Raw genomic sequence first — 17844 nt, forward strand, 5'->3', positions numbered from 1 at the left:
ATACTTTTCAAAAACTGTTCAAAACAGCTTCACCAAAAGAAAAACACCAAAATCTCTCTAAAAAAGTAAAGTTTCCTGAAAACATGCGGTTTTTCAACTGTTGATAAATTCTCAGTGTGAACATAGCATTAGGGTATGTTCACACCAAATCTTTTTCTGGTTTTCAGAAATGTCTTTTTTAAACAACAGACACTTCAGTAATCACACTTTTTCTCTGGAGTTTTGAAAACTTGAAGCATCTGTTCTTTTGGGGGGGATGGGGGGTTATGCTTTCTTGGTAATTTCCTAATGACCTTTTTTGTGTCATTATCATGTGTAATTTTTTTTTACGCCTTTTCAGCATTTTTGAGCATCTTCTTATTTGCGTCTTGTGGCCTTTTTTATTTTAACTTTATTAAACAATGAAGAAAGCACACTAGCAAAACTTAAAAAAAAATATGTTGGGTGTCAAGTATTGAGTGTCTCTCTAACAGAAAAAAACCATGAGAATGTACATGTTACTTCTTTTAAACTCTTGGCCTCTTTGGAAAAATGACTTGCTGTTCATATGTTCAGTCATTCAAACAATTTAACAGGATTGCTCTTTTGATCGTTTTGTTAGTGCTATTCCTGGCCTTTTTTGGAGCGGACCTGCTCATAAAATGGCAGAAAAAGAAGTTTTGTACACCAGTCTCAATGAAGGAAGTGCTGGATTCCAGCCAGAGGATGGCATACATTCCCATCATAGATTATGCTACCTTTATGGAGTAAATTTCGATGATGGAACTGGATGAGGGTGACATAATGCGAAAGTTGGAACAAATTCATTTTAAGCAGTTTATAACCAACTTTACTTTTATACACAACTCTACCTTTATAGTAGCCTGACTTTGTCTTGCCTTGGATAGTAAATTAGAAGGAAAAACTTGAAGGGAACCAAAAAATCTCAAAAATTTCAAGACAAATTCTAGTTACTTATATTAATATCCTTTCTGATTTATAGCAATTTTACCTTTTAGGCTTATTTCTTATTTAGAAGAAAGCAACTAATTAAATTTTCAATTGCCTCCCTCTATGAACTGTTTCAGGAGTCTAGGACTTCTCCACCGATGGGAACCGGTCATTTAAAAAAAAATGCAGTTTATTGAGGTGATACAGTGGACTTTAATAGTCAGCACTTAATATACATTGAGTGTGCTGTAATACATAAGCATGCTGTAATAGCTCCACCTGTATGTTTACTGAAAGCCTTCTCTGCAATCATTTGCTGCAGAGCTGGCCATAAGTCAAGAAGAAGAGGAAATTATGATTGTATGCTCACTATGTAATGAGTCGTAACTGTAACATCTTTCTCCACCTCACCGATGACTGGTAGAAGAGAACGACTACAGGGAGAATATAACTAAATTTTTCCTTGTAGCTGCACTTCCAGTAAAACAAACAGGCATGTGATTTAAATGCTAGCGACTTTGAGATTACTACAATATCTGCAGGACAACAGTGGTTCTGTAGGTGACAGGTTCACTTTACAAGTGGATCACAAGCAAAAATTAATTCGAAAGGCAAGCAAAAATCACTCACTCGCTTAAAGGGATTGTGCCAAAATTAAAAAAGTTATTCCCATATACATTGTGATCCCTAGTGTTCTCCACAACAGGGCTCTGGATTTCGAGAATGGCCCTGTCTTGTAAGGATCAGTAGTGCGCATGTTTGTCTTTGCTCCATTTATTTGTAAAGCGCCCAAGCAAGGTAGTCGTGGGTGAGTTGCTGCTCCCACTCACTCTGGTACTCTACAGACAACATATGTCTCGTCCTGGTGTAATGCTGTGTGTGGGGTGCATCACACTAACTTCGGTCCTGCAGGCCTCCATTGGTTCCAGGTTTTCTTCTTCTGACGCCTTGGCAGCAATGATCATTGTTGGTGAGGGCCCTGGTCCCTGAGCCACGCCAGTCACCTGGTGACTTCCTGCTGCGGCCACAGGGTTGATGATTTCCGGTTTCTTCTCCTCGCTGACACCCATGGGCTGTCCCATTTGCTATGCGCCATTCTCATTGGAGGCTCACTTCTACTCTCCTCACTCCTCCTGGGCAGGGAAAATGGCACCGGACTCTTCCTGATGACGCACGTCCTGCGTGTCCCGCTCCACTTCTTTCTATACCAAACTTCTGACGTGTCATACTTAACTCTTGGTGCTCCACCTTCAGCCTTGCCTCCTTCCATTGCCAACTTCCACTTGATGGGCCAAGCCTCGCACTGTGTCGTGTTTGGACACATTTTCGCACTCTCAGACACCACCCATGATATGTGGTTCTTCTTCTTTTTACTGTCGCCGTCATCTTGGAATCCATGCAGGTTTTGTAAAAACAATCAAATGTTTACTGGACAGTTGGCAGTATTTACAAGCAGGCATATAGGATAAGGCCTACAGGTTGTCATCTTTCCCATAGGTACCCGGAAGCAACTTCAGCCCTGGTTCTCGGTATAGGTAGAGTGTCCCTCTTGTTTTCTTCATTAGTACTAGGAAGTATTCTCCACCACTAAAGGCCTCATTACACTAAACGATGCACCAGCGATCCCGACAATGACACGACCTTGTCAGGATGACTGGTGCATCGCTACATGATCGCTGGTGAGCTGCCAAACAGACAGCTTCACCAGCGATCAGCACCAGCGAGGACGCTGGTCTCTAAGGTAAATATCGGGTTACCAAGCGGCGCGCTTCACTTAGTTACCCGATGTGTACCTTAGAAACCTGCGTGCTCGTGCCAGGAGCTGCCAGCAGGCAGGTTTCTAAGGTACACATCGGGTAACTAAGTAACGCGTGCCGCTTAGTAACCCGATATTTACCTTAGAGACCAGCTCCCAGCGCCTGCTTAGAGCGCTGGGAGCCTCACTGATCGTTGATTCCCGCTGCCACACGCAGCGATGCGCGCTGGCCAGCGGGAGAGCAATGATCAAAAAACAGCTGTGCACGATAGTGCACAATCAGCGATACCCAGTGGGGGGCCGGTCGCTGATCCCCGTCACACACAGCGATCTCGCTGGTGAGATCGCTGTGGCGTCACAAAATCAGCGATCTCGCTAGCGAGATTGCTGTGTGTGATGGGGCCTTAACAGTGCACCTGGATTGCAACAGCTCCCGCCTCATAGAGTCTGAGTCCAGCTTTCCCTGTAGCTTCACAGGCTGAGTACGCCCAAGGGCCCCAACATCCATCTCGAGATTCCCCAGGCTGACACACAGAATCACATGGAAGGGTATTGTTAGCAATTCACTACCTCAAATATTAGGCTCACGTTGTCCCTAGCAGACCAATGTCTGAGACTTGTGATGTCACTTCACACTACTGTCCTGCCCTGAATTGTCACTCCCTGAACTTGGCACTAACTCTCAGTTCCCCCTCCCCAATCTGGCCTGACCATTACAGTTAACTTTGCCCTGGCTAGAATGCAGCCCCAGTAGTTGTTACCCTTGACAATATGCATGAATATAAAGTACATATAACTCCTTAGAGTGTCAGGGAGCAGAACATCAGCTCCACCGCGCCTACACATTGTCTACTGGACTACTGGAAATAGGGGAGTGATGTGCGGAAATGAGACACGAGTTCAATTTATAAACCATATCCAGCAATCCGACTTTGTAATAAATGCTTCTCTATTTGTGTCCGTAGGAATGGTGAATATCATTTATGAATTTACTTTTTTATTTGGTTACCAGTCTGAAAGCTCTCCCCTTACCAAGCACATATATATATACAAATTTAAGTGTACTGCTGAAACACCTATGTTGTTCGTTCAAACAGCATCATCAAGGAGCATATTACTTCAATCTACCAATGTATAAAAAATAATTTCATTTATCGGAAGCACTTAGTTTACAGTCTACACTTAGCTTAAAGTCTGGTTACAAAAGTTTTGTAAATCATACTAACCATATACACGATGCCACCAGAGGTATAATCCGCTAAATGCCAGAAAGTAAAGTACACCCCCCAAAACAGTTTTCCACTCTGATGGTTTTCCCTTCTTTATCTCTGTGAAGGACTGGTTGAAGCTGATCCGATACACTGCATAGGAGAGATTCACAACCATTAATAATTGAGGTCCTTATTCCATGTAGATATAAATGGTTTTAATAGATGAATTAAAAATGGATAAAACAGTAAAGATATAATGAGTGCATGAAAAAAGTCAAGATCATACATTAGTCCAAGCAAAAAACTGGACATACAGGCCCAAATTTATTAACACTTGTATTTCCTGCAGTGACAATTTTCAAGTTTGCCCTTTTGTTTAAGATTTTTTTCTCTCCTTATTTAGAGATAACTGTTGTTCTGAATAACACCATTTAATTCAACATACAATGTATTGTAAGGCTACGTTCCCACGATGAGCTTTTGTTGAGTTTTTGATGTTGCGCATTTTCTGCACCATTTCTGCATCCATTAAGTAAAATAGGTTTTTTAAATTTTTTCTAAAAACTCACCAAAATCTCATCTTGGGAACGTAGCCTAAAACAGGAAAACATTCTCAGCGTGGTGAAATGGGTAAAAATTACATTTTTTTTTTTAGTTTTTCTTTACGGTGTTCATTATGCAAAAAAAGTACCTATTAGGTTGGGGTCACGTGGCTGTTGATTCTCTGAGAGAATTGGGCCGATTATGCTAATGACACTCTGATCAAACTCTGTCAGAGTTTGATCCTAGTGTCACCTTAGTGTGATATGATTTTCTCGCATGAGAGAATGGTATCACAGGTGTGGAGAAGAGGGAGAACTTAATTTCTCCATCGTCTCCGTTTTGTGTCCGAGGTAATCGAACTGCACTCCTAAGTGCAGTCCGATGTTTTGCACATGTGGCGCCCTGAGGGTTCAGTCGCCACAGAGGTACTGCACCTCCTCCTGAGGTGTAGTATCCCACTCCTCAGGTAAGGTGGTAACACCTGACCAGACTCCAGCACCTACATCCAGCACAGACACCTTAGAACAGCAGAGCACCCTTTATGGCAGCTGCTTTGGTTCATGAAGGGTGGTGGGTGGAGCTTAGAAACACTAGAGGGGAAAGCTGACAGGAAGCCAGAGCAGTTCCCCGCAGGGGTAATCGGAGAGAGGACCTCTCTGCAGTCAGAATCCCCAAAGAGGGGGAGGAAGACAGTTCCCCTCTGGGGGAGGAAGGGAAAGGACGTGTTGCAGCAGCCTTCTGTGAGCTGGAGCTGCTGGCAAGGAAAGAGAAAGAAGGAAGGATCAGTTGTTCAGAAGGAAGATAGATAAGAACGGAACGTGAGGAGGTGAGAGACTGGGGATTAGGGCTAGTGCAGAGCCCTTTCCTAAGTTCAATGCGCCAAGGCTGGGCGCCGGTATCCGAGGCTGTGTGTGATACTAATGATCCTGCTGAAGAAACCGGAGGAATAGAAGTTGTGACCACTTTATTCCCACCTAAGACTCGAATACACAGCAGCAAGGTGTGTGAGCTGGGATATGATCGTATGGTGTCCCCGCATCAGGCTACAGCTGCCTGTCATACGAGTGGAGTTATAAGTAACATCAAGAAGGAGGAACTTGAGTGTAATTCAGAACTACAAGTATTTCAGATTAGCGCTAGAAAGGAGACATTCTGAAAAAACACACAAAAGGGAGTGATGGAAGGGTGTATTCCATCTGCCTGGGAGTTGGCTGAGTTCCTGACCTGTAGGCTGCGGCACTGAAGCGGGGACCTGTGTCAGAAACGTGAGTAAGAGAATTGGAACTGCACTCAGCTGTGTCATTGCCTCCTTCCTGCACCAACCTACTCAGCACTGCTACATCTCTGTGCCTAACACTACACCATCTACCTCAACACCTATTACTACTGCCCTGGGTCTACAGCTCTGCCTGTGGAGAGCTATTCCATCTTTGCTGCATCACACCATCTGTCCCAGAGGATATGCACCGCAGCGTCGGCTTAACACCTTCATTGCCCAGTACCACAGGTGGCGTCACAAACTATCTACCTATAAACTTTATTCAGCTTCACTCCACCTATTTTACATTGGACGCCCAGGATCAAAGACCGGGTCACCACCACCGTGACACATCCCTTTAAGACACCGGCCAGGTACCGAGTAGCCCCACAGCCCTGGGGGTGATCCACACACACCCGTAGATTTGTATAGGTATGCGTGATCCGTTCTTTCTAAAGACATACTGATAGAGAACTTAGATTGTGAGCTCCATCGGGGACAGTGCCAATAATGTCTGTAAAGTGCGGTGGAATTAATGGCGCTATATAAAATAAAGATTCTGCAATTCTTTTCTCATGCCGCATTCTAGCACCCACCCAATTCAGGCAATACTAATTTTGCAGGGTGTGCCACCTATCTGTTTGATGACTGTAGGGAGACTGTAACTTCATTTTCTACTTGTAGCCTTGCGTCCAGTAAGCCTGCCTGGCCCAATTTTACCATTATTTGAGCCCCGACTATCACTATATCTGCAGGTAATTTTTTTTTCCTTTAAGACAATATAATTCAAGGCGTTCACTAGCGGCTAATTCAAATTATTGTATTATTCATAGACAACAGAATATTCTTCTTCCATTGAACCTACTGTTTATGAATAATAAAAGCATTTCGATTGGCAGATTGTGAGTGCCCCAGATTATATTATATTATTACCATTAAGATAATGTATAAAATCAGCTCTCCTGCCTCACGGTTAATACATCCCAAAGAAAAGAATTACCAGATTTTACGCGCCCTGGCAATGTGAAAGTAAAACCTGCTCCCCTAGTGATGTATATTTGAGGAAAGGCTAATTTCATCTACTGGCCTTTTTATGTTGTTATCATAACCATTTGGTCCACTTTAAACTTTCATATGCTGCTGAATATTAGGCTATAACATACATGCCACCTTTTCTTCTGGCGTTAGCTTAGTCCAGGGTCCTGCTTCCTTTTCCTTTAGTGATTTTTGCTGTGGGTTCAGCTCAGATACAAAGGGTACGTCAGGCAGAGGTAATGCACGGGAATCATAGTAACTTGTTTTGGTGTAGAATGGCACTTTGTCAACATCTGTGAAAGGAAAAATACAATTTTAGGGCTGGATACAATTTCAATGTTGACTTATTTACCATATCTAAAGGTAATTTTGGAAACCATAAGCTTTTCAAAGGGGTTCCATTCAATCTCGGCTGTGAAAATCGTTATCAATGGTACATTGTAAAAGTAAATACTGCTCATAGCAGCAAGTCCATTTACACAAGGAACGATTGCATAGCACATAGACCTAGTGGCATCTCCTGCTGGGCAACAGTAGTATGCCACACTGATAGCAAGGTTCCCGATTATCAAAATGTTAACCAGATCCTTGACAATCACTTTTCAATCCACTGACCAATTGTCAGTGGATTAAAAATTTGTTGTGTGTAAAACTGTGAATTTTACGCAAGCAAAACATCTAGAACATATCCCCCACAATGACAGGTTGGGTAGCTTTGAGCTCACTTCACTGTATTCATTAAACATATGTAGTAGCAGATTTACTATGAATGATTTAAAATTAATAATTACAGAGGGAAATTAAGCTTTTAGCTGAACCTTCCATTTTATATTTTCAAAATCCAATAAAATGGTAATCTGACATCTCCAAGAGGATTTTTTGATAACTTTAATGGTTAAGCCGACCCTGAAGATGTTCTCAGGGTTAATAAATTTTAGAATATCCCCTGATACAAGATCATAAAATCTTCCACTATGTTAGAGTCCTTCTTTGTATAATTGACCTTTGTAATCTGTGAGCCACTAAAGATGACTTTTATTTGAAACCTTGAGGTTATCATTCTTTTCGTTCTTTACAGGTAGTAAACATTACAATCCATTGTAAATAGTAGTAGACAGCTTTATACAGGGTCAAAGCTCAAGATCAATGGCAAATATTGCCAGAAAATATGAAATTGTACAACACTTTGAGAAATATATGAAAACTGAGTGGGTAAAGGTAATGAATGTTTAGGGGTGCGTTCACACATGGACATTAGGAATGTCTACTGTGGATTCTGTGTCAGAAATGCAAAGCTCAGGCAAATGCTTGTCGGCTGTTATAGTTTAGAGACCGTGTTGCTTTGTGGTAGGGGACGTTAATCTAAATTGTAATATGAACTATATGGGCACGCGCTTAGACATGCACTTAAGATTTACATTTTATTCGGCAACATTTCGAAATGGGACGAAAGTTGAAAACTTGTATTTTTTTACATGGTTGCCCATTATCTTTATTTTAGGGAATGTGTTAGGAACAATATTTTATTGCCCCTTTTATATATAATATTGCAGTTTCTCCTCCTGCATTGCTAGTGCTGTTTTCTTCACACCCTCAACAACTCTTCTGTCTACAAAATGGCTACCAGAGAAGGAGCATGTGACCGATCAGATCTGGCCATCCGCCTCCTCCAATTAAAAGATAGCTTTCCCACGAGAAGTGTTTCGTTGGACGATGCTGATGGACTCCATTCAATTTAATAGGAGCTATTCTGCAGTATCCAAGAGCAGCCACAATACATTGTGACAGATGGTGATGCTCCATTGTTTTTATTAGCCTGTTGCCAAAGCTGTTAGCATTTGCTAAGTGCGGTGGGATTTTATATTGAATCGTATACATCTGATAGGTTATCTATATCAGTGAAGAGCAAAACATCTTTAAGTGGTGTTTGAGATCATCTTTTGGGGACAATATGCATATTAAGTTTTTTAAATGGGAATCTGTCAGCGCGATCCAACCACCTCTCCCAAACTGGCTACATGGACTTATAGGTAATTGAAAAATAAATCAATATAAGTCAATACGTAACTTTACTCAAGCAATCCTCTATTACTGAAAAAACAATGTTTTGCTCCATATGCAAATAAAGTGTTCTGGGTGTGGTCAAAGAACTCACGAGGTTCTATTCCCTGGCTAGGGACACCTACTTTTGTTTGACTGACAGCTCACTAGTTTGGCAACACAATCAGTGAACGGTTAAGCCCCCGTCACACACAGCGAAATCGCTAGCGAGATCGCTAGCGAGATCGCTGCAGAGTCACAAGTTTTGTGACGCAACAGCGATCTCACCAGCGATATTGCTGTGTGTGACAGGTATCAGCGACCGGCCCCCACGCCGGTTATCGCTGATCGTTCTGGAAAGCCCTGGACATTTTTTTGATCGTTGGTCTCCCGCTGGCCAGCACGCATTGCTGCGTGTGGCAGGCGGGAGACCAGCGATCAGCGAGCTGGTATCCAAGGTAAACCGCAGGTTTCTAAGCATCGCGCGGTGCTTAGAAACCCGCTGTCTACCTTAGATACCAGCACGCTGGTGCAGGGAGCTGGTAACCAAGGTAAACAGCGGGTTTCTAAGTGCTGCGCGGCACTTAGAAACCCACTGTTTACCTTGGTTACCAGCTCCCTGCACCAGCGCGCTGGTATCTAATGTACACAGCGGGCAACTAAGCGACGCCCTCGCTTGTTACCTGCATTGTCGCTGGTCCTCATCGCTGGTGAGATCTGCCTGTTTGGCAGCTCACCAGTGATCATGTAGCGACACACCAGCGATCCTGACAAGGTCATATCGTTGTCGGGATCGCTGGTGCGTCACTATGTGTGACGGGGGCCTTAGTCAAGCAGAAGAAGGTGGCACTAAGCTGAGAGATAAGGAGGCAGTGACTCAGGAAGTGCTTTAAACATAACCAGTGAACTTCAAATGTTTGTTTTAGTAATACATACACATATGGGTATTAAACCTACACAAAATCGGAGTAACACAACCCAAATAGCAAATTATTTATTATATCCAAAATTGATAAAAATACAATTACATTAAAAAGGAATTAAAAATAGAGAACGTCAAACACAGGTAGGGATCACAGAAGGTACAGATATAAATAACAATAATTAGCCCACGTCTTGCTGTTATCGTATAGAAAAAATAAATAGATAAATATGCCAAGAATTACTACAAAAAAACTCACTGAATGTAGATTAGTACATTTATTAATGTATAGTAATAGGTATCAGAATATATTTCAACTTGGTATTAGAGATGGGTGAGCCTGAACAGTAAAGTTTGGGATCCATACCAAACACCTACTGTTCGGGCACGGACCCCAAGCATGGACTTCACCAGTCACTGTTTTGGTTCAGCACCTAGAACACCGGGTGTGTCTCGTGCTGTCATGTGCATGACATCATGGCAAAAATCATTACCGCCGGTCTGAGAGCCACGGTTTCCACACTGTCAGCTGTGATCGGAGGTAAAAAGTTTACCTCCGGTCACGAGTGTTGGATGATGGGACTACTACTCCCATCATCCTACTCCTGATGGTGCTAATAGCAGCGATAGCAGGTGGCGGCTGATGGGAGTATACATCAGCCGATGCCTGCGTTCCAAACAAATAGTTCGGAAAAAAACAGCTTGGGTTCCCCTGTATTTTTGATAACCAGCCAGGCAAAACTAACAGCTGTAGGCTGCAACCCTCAGCTGTCAGTGTTAGCAAGGCTGTTTATCAAGAATAGAGGGGTCCCCGCTAAGTTTTTTAAAATTATTTAGATAAATAAATAATAAAAAATGCATGGGGTCCCCACATTTTTGACAATTAGGCAAGCTAAAGCAGACAGCTGGGGGATGATATTCTCAGGCTGGTAAGGGGCCATGAATATTGCCCCCAGCCTAAAAGCAGCCCACAGTCGAGTCGCCAAGATGTATTGATTAAAATGAACTTTTGTTCATGGGAAAACCCCTTTAACACAATCAACCTTTGGCGCACAGAATCATTTAAGAGAAATTAAAGGACATAATAACTGTTAAAATAATTAAAACCAATGTAAAAAACTTGTTTTCTTTCATCACTAACTCTAATTAATATTCAAGGCATTGGTCTTGCATTAATACAATATTCATTAGAGACTTATGAAAAAATTAGTTTATGGTAACCTCAGCATTTAAACAGTAAATCCTAGTACTTTTGATGTGAGACTAAATATTTTCCGTAGAGCAGTGTCATTCATAACTTGAAAGTCGGCAGTAAAGATACACCAGACACCAATCCAGATCTTATTTTGGACATCAAAATTATGAATGAAAGTAATCCAGCCATTGAAAAATGATACAAAAAAGGATAGCTGTACTCACCATGTGCAGACAAGTAACTGCTGGTGGAGATACTCCGCCATGTAATGACTTTTGATCCACGGAGGGCACGTGCAACAGTTGTTAACATCTATTAAGGATAAGAACACAATGGAATGCTGCTTAGCAAAGTATTTCAAAATGAAATCTATCCAAGAAGAAATGTAGTGACCTTTAGTACTTGGAAGATTTTCAGACCAATAGTCAAAATTACTGTTGGCCCCAGTGGGCTTGGGAGGTAAAGGAGATCTTGATAAACGTGCTCTATGCTAATCCAGCCCAGGTAAACCAGGGGCTGCAAATTACCAGCCAAGAGTCTACAATTATCAGTAGCTGGCAAAGGTTGGGAAATTTATGTTAATATCAGTTTGCATCAGATTGAAAACCCTTTATCAGCAAAATCTAACACTCTGACTCCAGGCACCCCCAGCAATCATTAGGGCGTACTTTATTCTCTCTTCATTGTTAATCAGGTACAACTTCATACAATTGGTAATAGCTGTGCCTGGCATTTCTATTCAGTCTTTTTCATGTTCATAGTTAGTTCAGAAGGAAAAAAATACACATGTCCATCAAGGTCAACTGAGGGATGGAAGAGGATAACAGGAAGGAGTATAGGCACAATAATAATGCAAGAACCAATCGGCCCTATGTCTTCAACAGGAGTGAGCTGCAGTACTGTGCACAGCCATTACAGAACGTAAGGTAAACAATAAAGGTGGTGAAGCATCCAAACCCCTTTTACTGTCACGGCACTGACATTTCAAGTCCTAAGAGCATGCCACTTTCCATTAGGACTTGAGCTAGTGACTGTAATTTCAGTCCGAGTTCGATCCATCAAAACAATGGTGGTCCAAAGAAAAATAAAATTAAAATCGTAGCATGAATGATTTGCCTCACAGAATCGGATCACACTCGGCTATTAAAGTCTATGGGTCTGTGGAAAACATCAGACCATACTTTGATTGCATCTGAGTGGGGTCCGATTTTCATAGACACACTGAATGAAGGCGAGGCACCCTTAAAATTGCTGCTGGGAGGCACCTTTTAAATTGGAGAGACCTGGAGCAGTTTGCAATAGAAGAGTGGTCCAAAATTCCAGTTAAGTGTAAGAAGCTTGTTGATGGTTATAGGAAGATTGCATATATTTTTCCAACGGGTGTGTAACCAAATATTAATTTGAGAGTGCAAACAATTTTGTCCGGCCCATTAGTGGGGTTTTATGTGAAATAATGTCCAATTTGCCAATTTTTTGCGCTGTTACAATACATACAAAGGAAATAAACGTCTGTATAACAAAACATGTGTAAATACAATAATTTTCTGGGAGAAATGCTTCATTTTATGGAACAATTTCAAGGGTGCCAACACTTTCGGCCATGACTGTATGTATCTTTGAAGACCTGGAGACCATCTACATACCCCCCTCTGCCCAAAGCAGAGGGCTTGTCACTTTCCGCCATCAAACAGTGGACCCTTGACAGAGCGTCTGCATTACCATGTAGTTTCCCGAGCCTATGCTTTACATGGGGAAACTTGTACAGAAAAGGATTACTGGAATTATCATCATTTTTTAATTTACAATAAATGCTTGTAATGTGCTCATATCAATATTATGGGCTATAAACATTAGGCTTTTTCGATATGTTCTTAAAAAGTGTTGACTGCCCATGATTTTTAGGTACGTTGTGCTCAAAAAAAAAAAAAAGAAAAATCATGTAGGTAAGCTTACCAGAGATTCACCTTTGCGATCAACACTCTGTGACCACTGGTCACAACGAAATAATCTCAGGAGTTTCAGAAGCAATGTAGCACATTGTTTCCATCGGCCTGATCACCAATGGGTAGCGCTTAGGTATAAAGTAGATGTTTCTGTATTAGTCTTGAATATTAGGAGAAATACTTGCATTTATTGAATACAGTGGGCATGGAAAGTATTCAGACCCCTTTAAATTTTTCACTCTGTTAATTCGAAAAAGTTAATTTTTTTCTCATTAATGAACACTCTGCACCCCATCTTGATTGAAAAAAAGCAGAAATGTAGAAATTTTTGCAAATTTATTAAAAAAGAAAAACTAGAATATCACATGGTCATAAGTATTCAGACCCTTTACTCAGTATTGCGTAAAAGCACCCTTTTGAGCTAGTACAGCCATGAGTCTTCTTGGGAATGATGCAACAAGTTTTTCACACCTGGATTTGGGGATCCTCTGCCATTCTTCCTTGCAGATCCTCTCCAGTTCCATCAGGTTGGATGGTGAACGTTGATGGACAGCCATTTTCAGGTCTCTCCAGAGATGCTCAATTGGGTTTAGGTCAGAGCTCTGGGTGGGCCAGTCAAGAATGGTCACAGAGTTGTTCTGAAGCCACTCCTTTGTTATTTTAGCTGTGTGCTTAGGGTCATTATCTTGCTGGAAGGTGAACCTTCAGCCAAGTCTGAGGTCTAGAGCACTCTGGAAGAGGTTTTCATCTAGGATATCTCTGTACTTGGCCGCATTCATGTTTCCTTCAATGGCAACCAGTCATCCTGTCCCTGCAGCTGAAAAACACCCCCATAGCATGATGCTGCCACCACCATGTTTCACTATAGGGATTGTATTGGGCAGGTGATGAGTAGTGCCTGGTTTTCTCCACACATACTGCTTAGAATTATCACCAAAAAGTTATATATTTGTTTAGTCAGATCAGAGAATATTATTTCTGTTAGGAGTCAGGTTCCTGCGTCTGCTCTGCAGGAATCCAGACCCTTACATTCTGCGGTCTCTTGCTCTTTATCTACCGCAGAGGAGATTGCCTTGCAGTAAATCTCTCCAGGGGCTAAGTCCCTCTGTCCTCCTACTGAGCATGCTCATGAGATGGTTTCCCATTGGAGATCGGGAGTCATGTGCTCAGGTCCTGCTCCAGATCTCATTGGTCCATCTCGGAGATCTGGAAGCTTCCGGAAGGTCCCGGCTGCTATAAAAAGCACGCATGGCCGTTCCGCCATGCGCTAGTATGGACTATACTGCTATGTGTGAATGGTGATGAATATATGATTCTGGTGACTGACTTATTATGAAACCCCTTACCTCTGATATTACGCATGTGGTTAGGGAATTAGTTCAGTAGTCTGCGCCAGTCTGTGGCAAGCCTTAGGCCACTGTGCACACCACACCACCGCGCTAGCGTCCGACATAGCGCCTGCTTTGTAGCTGTGTCGTCCAGCAGCAGTGTCCTGCGCCGCGCTGCAGTTGCAGGCCTTCTTGGCGTTCGCAGTAGCGACGCCACACACACGGTAGGTCTAGACGGATGCAGCCCCTCTGTCTTAGTTCCTGTTCCTGTGACCTTATACCGTGTGTGCATTTACCTGAGGCCTGTGACTCTAACAGGCTCAGCCTTTTGTATGTTTTTGTTCAGGCGCCTCTGTGTGTGAACAGAGCCCGCTCTGCGCACTTCGGGTGGAGTTGAACCCGTGCGCATTATATCGCCATATTGTTCGTCTGCCATTACTCAGCAGCGGTTGTAACACCTACTGCACGGTGGACCCCGAGCGGCGAACGCACTTTATTATTATTTTTATTTAGTGCGTTCCACCGTTCCTAACAATTTCTCATAGTTTGGGAGTCCTTCATGTGTTTGTTAGCAAACTCTATGCTGGCTTTCATATGTCTTGCACTGAGGAGATGCTTCCGTCGGCCACTCTGCCATAAAGACCCAACTGGTGAAGGGCTGCAGTGATAGTTGACTTTGTGGAACTTTCTCCTATCTCCCTACTGCATTACTGAAGCTCAGCCACAGTGATCATGGAGTAATTCTTTACCTCTATCACCAAGGCTCTTCTCCCACAATTGCTCAGTTTGGCTGAATGGTCAGGTCTAGGAAAACTTCTGGTGGTCCCAACTTCTTCCATTTAAGGATTATGGAGGCCACTGTGCTCTTAAGGTACTGTCACACTTAGTGATATCGCTAGCAATATCGCTATAACTTGTGACGTTATAGCGATATTGCTAGCGATATCGCTGTGTGTGATACTTACCTACGACCCGCTCCCCCGCTGGTTATCGCTGATCGCGCAAGAACGTCCAGGACTGTTTCTCGTCGTCAGCCTCCTGCGGCGCTTCCTGTGGAGAGACAAGCGACGAGCGTGGAGCCGGGCGGGAGGACGTCAGGATCGCCTAGTGTGACAGGTAAGTAGCAACCCCCGACCGCTACGATGTCGCTGGTGAGATCTGCCTGTGTGGCAGCTCACTAGCGACCACTTAGCGATGCACCAGTGTTCCTGACCGCGTCATATCACTGGTCGGGATCGCTGGTGCATCGCTAAGTGTGACAGTACCCTTAGGAACCTTGAGTACCGCAGAAATTCTTTTGCAACCTTGGCCAGATCTGTGCCTTGCCACAATTCTGTCTCTGAGCTCCTTGGCCAGTTCCTTTGACCTCATGATTCTCATTTGGTCTGACACGCACTGTGAGGTCTTATATAGACAGGTGTGTGCCTTTACAAATCAAGTCCTACCAGTTTAATTAAACACAGCTAGACTCCAATGAAGGAGTAGAATCATCTCAAGCAGGATCACAAGGAAATTGACAGCATGTGACTTAAATATGAGTGTCTGAGCAAAGGGTCTGAATACTTAGGACCATGTGATATTTCAGTTTTTCTTTTTTAATAAATTTGCAAAAATTTCTACAATTCAGTTTTTTTTAGTCAAGATCAGGGTGCAGAGTGTACATTAATGAGAAAAAAAAATTAACTTTTTTTGAATTTACCAAATGGCTGCAATGAAACAAAGAGTGAAAAATTTAAAGGGGTCTGAATACATTCCGTACCCACTGTATATGTAAAATGTAATAGATTCCTAATGTGTCATCTGGTGCCAGAAAATTCAATTTTCCTGTGACCATTATGGTTTTACATGCATACAAATAACACAACTGATTGCTTTTATGGGCTGTTTTCAAATTCAGTCTTACAACACTGCAAATTTCTATTAACCGCTTCATGACTGCCAACGGTAGATAAACATCGTCGATAGCAGGGCTTTGTGCAGCGCCGATGTTGGTCTACAGTCGGCAATATTGCGCTGATCGGGACCCCCAAGTACCTTATAACAAGGTGATTCCGGCACACAACGCTCCCTGTGACCCCCGACCTCATTGAGACTTGATTGTTTCAGGTCCTGATGACATCAGCATCACACCAGCCAATGAGAAAAATCACTGGGAAAGTTTATTGTATCAACAGACTTTCCGGGCGATCTGCCTCATAATAACGCTGTTTCTCCTCTGATCTTCTGTCACTGAGAGATTAGAGGAGAAACAGTGTGACAAGTGCTGCTGGCAACAGCTGTGCCAGTCAGTGATCTTGTTATAAAGCAAAAAAAAAGAAAGATAAGGCAGGTTATGGTTAGTGCTAAAGTTAGGGTTAGTGTTAGGCTAAAGTTAGGGTTAGTGTTAGGCTAAAGTTAGGGTTGGGATTAGGCTAAAGTTAGGGTTAAGGTTAGGCTAAAGTTAGGGTTATTGTTAGGCTAAAGTTAGGGATATTGCTAGGCTAAAATTAGGGTTAGTGTTAGGCTAAAATTAGGATTAGTGTTAGGCTAAAGTTAGGGTTAGAGTTAGGCTAAAGTTAGGTTTAGAGTTAGGCTAAAGTTAGGGTTATTGTTAAGCTAAAGTTAGGGTTAGGGCTAGGCTAAATTTAAGGTTAGTGTTAGGCTAAAGTTAGGGTTAGGCTAAAGTTAGGGTTAATGCTAGGCTAAAGTTAGGGTTAGTGTTAAGCTAAAGTTAGTGTTAGGGTTGAAGCTAAAGTTAGGATTAGGATTGAGGCAAAAACTAGGGTTAGGGTTGGGGTTAGGGCTAGAGATGTGTTAGGCTGAGTTCACACGTGGCGGTTTTTTCGCGTTTCCGCTCGATTTTGCCTCGAAAATGTGAAAAATAAGCATCCCATGCATTTCTATGGGATTCCGCAATGCTTTGCTAATGCTGCGGTTTTTACCGCGGCGGAATCGCTTTGCGGTAAAAAACGCAGCATGCTCATTAATTTTGCGGAATTGCGGCAATCCAGCACCCATAGGAATGCATTGTTCTGCTTACTTTCCGCATGTGGCTGTGCACACCATGCGAAAAGTAAGCAGAACATTTGCGGATGGTACCCACTGTCCGGAGGAGAGAAGACTGTCCTCCAGGCTTTGGGTACCATATCCCTGTAAAAAATAGAATTTAAAATAAAAAGTATTGTTATTCTCACCTTCCGATGTCCCGCGCAGCCTTCACGCCTCTCTCCACGCTCCCGATCCCAGTAAGCCTTTGCGAGCAATGACGTCCGTTCTCGCGGGATTGCGAAGTCTCGCGGTCATTCGCGCGACGTCATCGCGAATGACCGTGAGACGTCGCGATCCCGCGAGAACGGACGTCATCGCGGTAATTGTTGCAAAGGATTACTGGGAACGGGAGCGTGGAGAGAGGCGGGAAGGCTGCGCGGGACGTCGGAAGGTGAGAATAACAATACTTTTTATTTTAAATTCTATTTTTTACAGGGATATGGTACCCAAAGCCCGGAGGACAGTCTCCTCTCCTCCGGACAGCGGGTACCATCCGCAAATGTTCTGTTATTTTATTATTATTATTTTTTACATTCTATCTTTTACTATTGATGCCGCATAGGCGGCCTCAATAGTAAAAAGTTGGTCACACTCGTCAAACACTATGTTTGACGAGTGTGACCAACCTGTCAATCAGTTCTCCAGGCGATGCTACA

General features: G+C 42.8%; 1 protein-coding gene across 1 annotated transcript in view; it reads right to left on the reverse strand.

The window, feature by feature from the left end:
* LOC141052867 (cytochrome c oxidase subunit 4 isoform 1, mitochondrial-like) overlaps nucleotides 1–17844 on the reverse strand; it is a 162629-nt gene that overhangs the window by 70260 nt on the left and 74525 nt on the right. The window contains exons 2-4 of the mRNA XM_073550180.1: nucleotides 11115–11202; nucleotides 6862–7026; nucleotides 3913–4047 (exon numbers count right to left, since the gene is read on the reverse strand). Of these exons, the coding sequence (XP_073406281.1) occupies nucleotides 3913–4047; nucleotides 6862–7026; nucleotides 11115–11202 (388 nt within the window). The remainder of the gene's footprint in view (nucleotides 1–3912; nucleotides 4048–6861; nucleotides 7027–11114; nucleotides 11203–17844) is intronic.

This window comes from Dendrobates tinctorius, unplaced genomic scaffold, assembly GCF_039654945.1.
Source record: "Dendrobates tinctorius isolate UK_male_01 unplaced genomic scaffold, ASM3965494v1 ptg000163l, whole genome shotgun sequence".
Classification (NCBI taxonomy): Eukaryota; Metazoa; Chordata; class Amphibia; order Anura; family Dendrobatidae; genus Dendrobates; species Dendrobates tinctorius.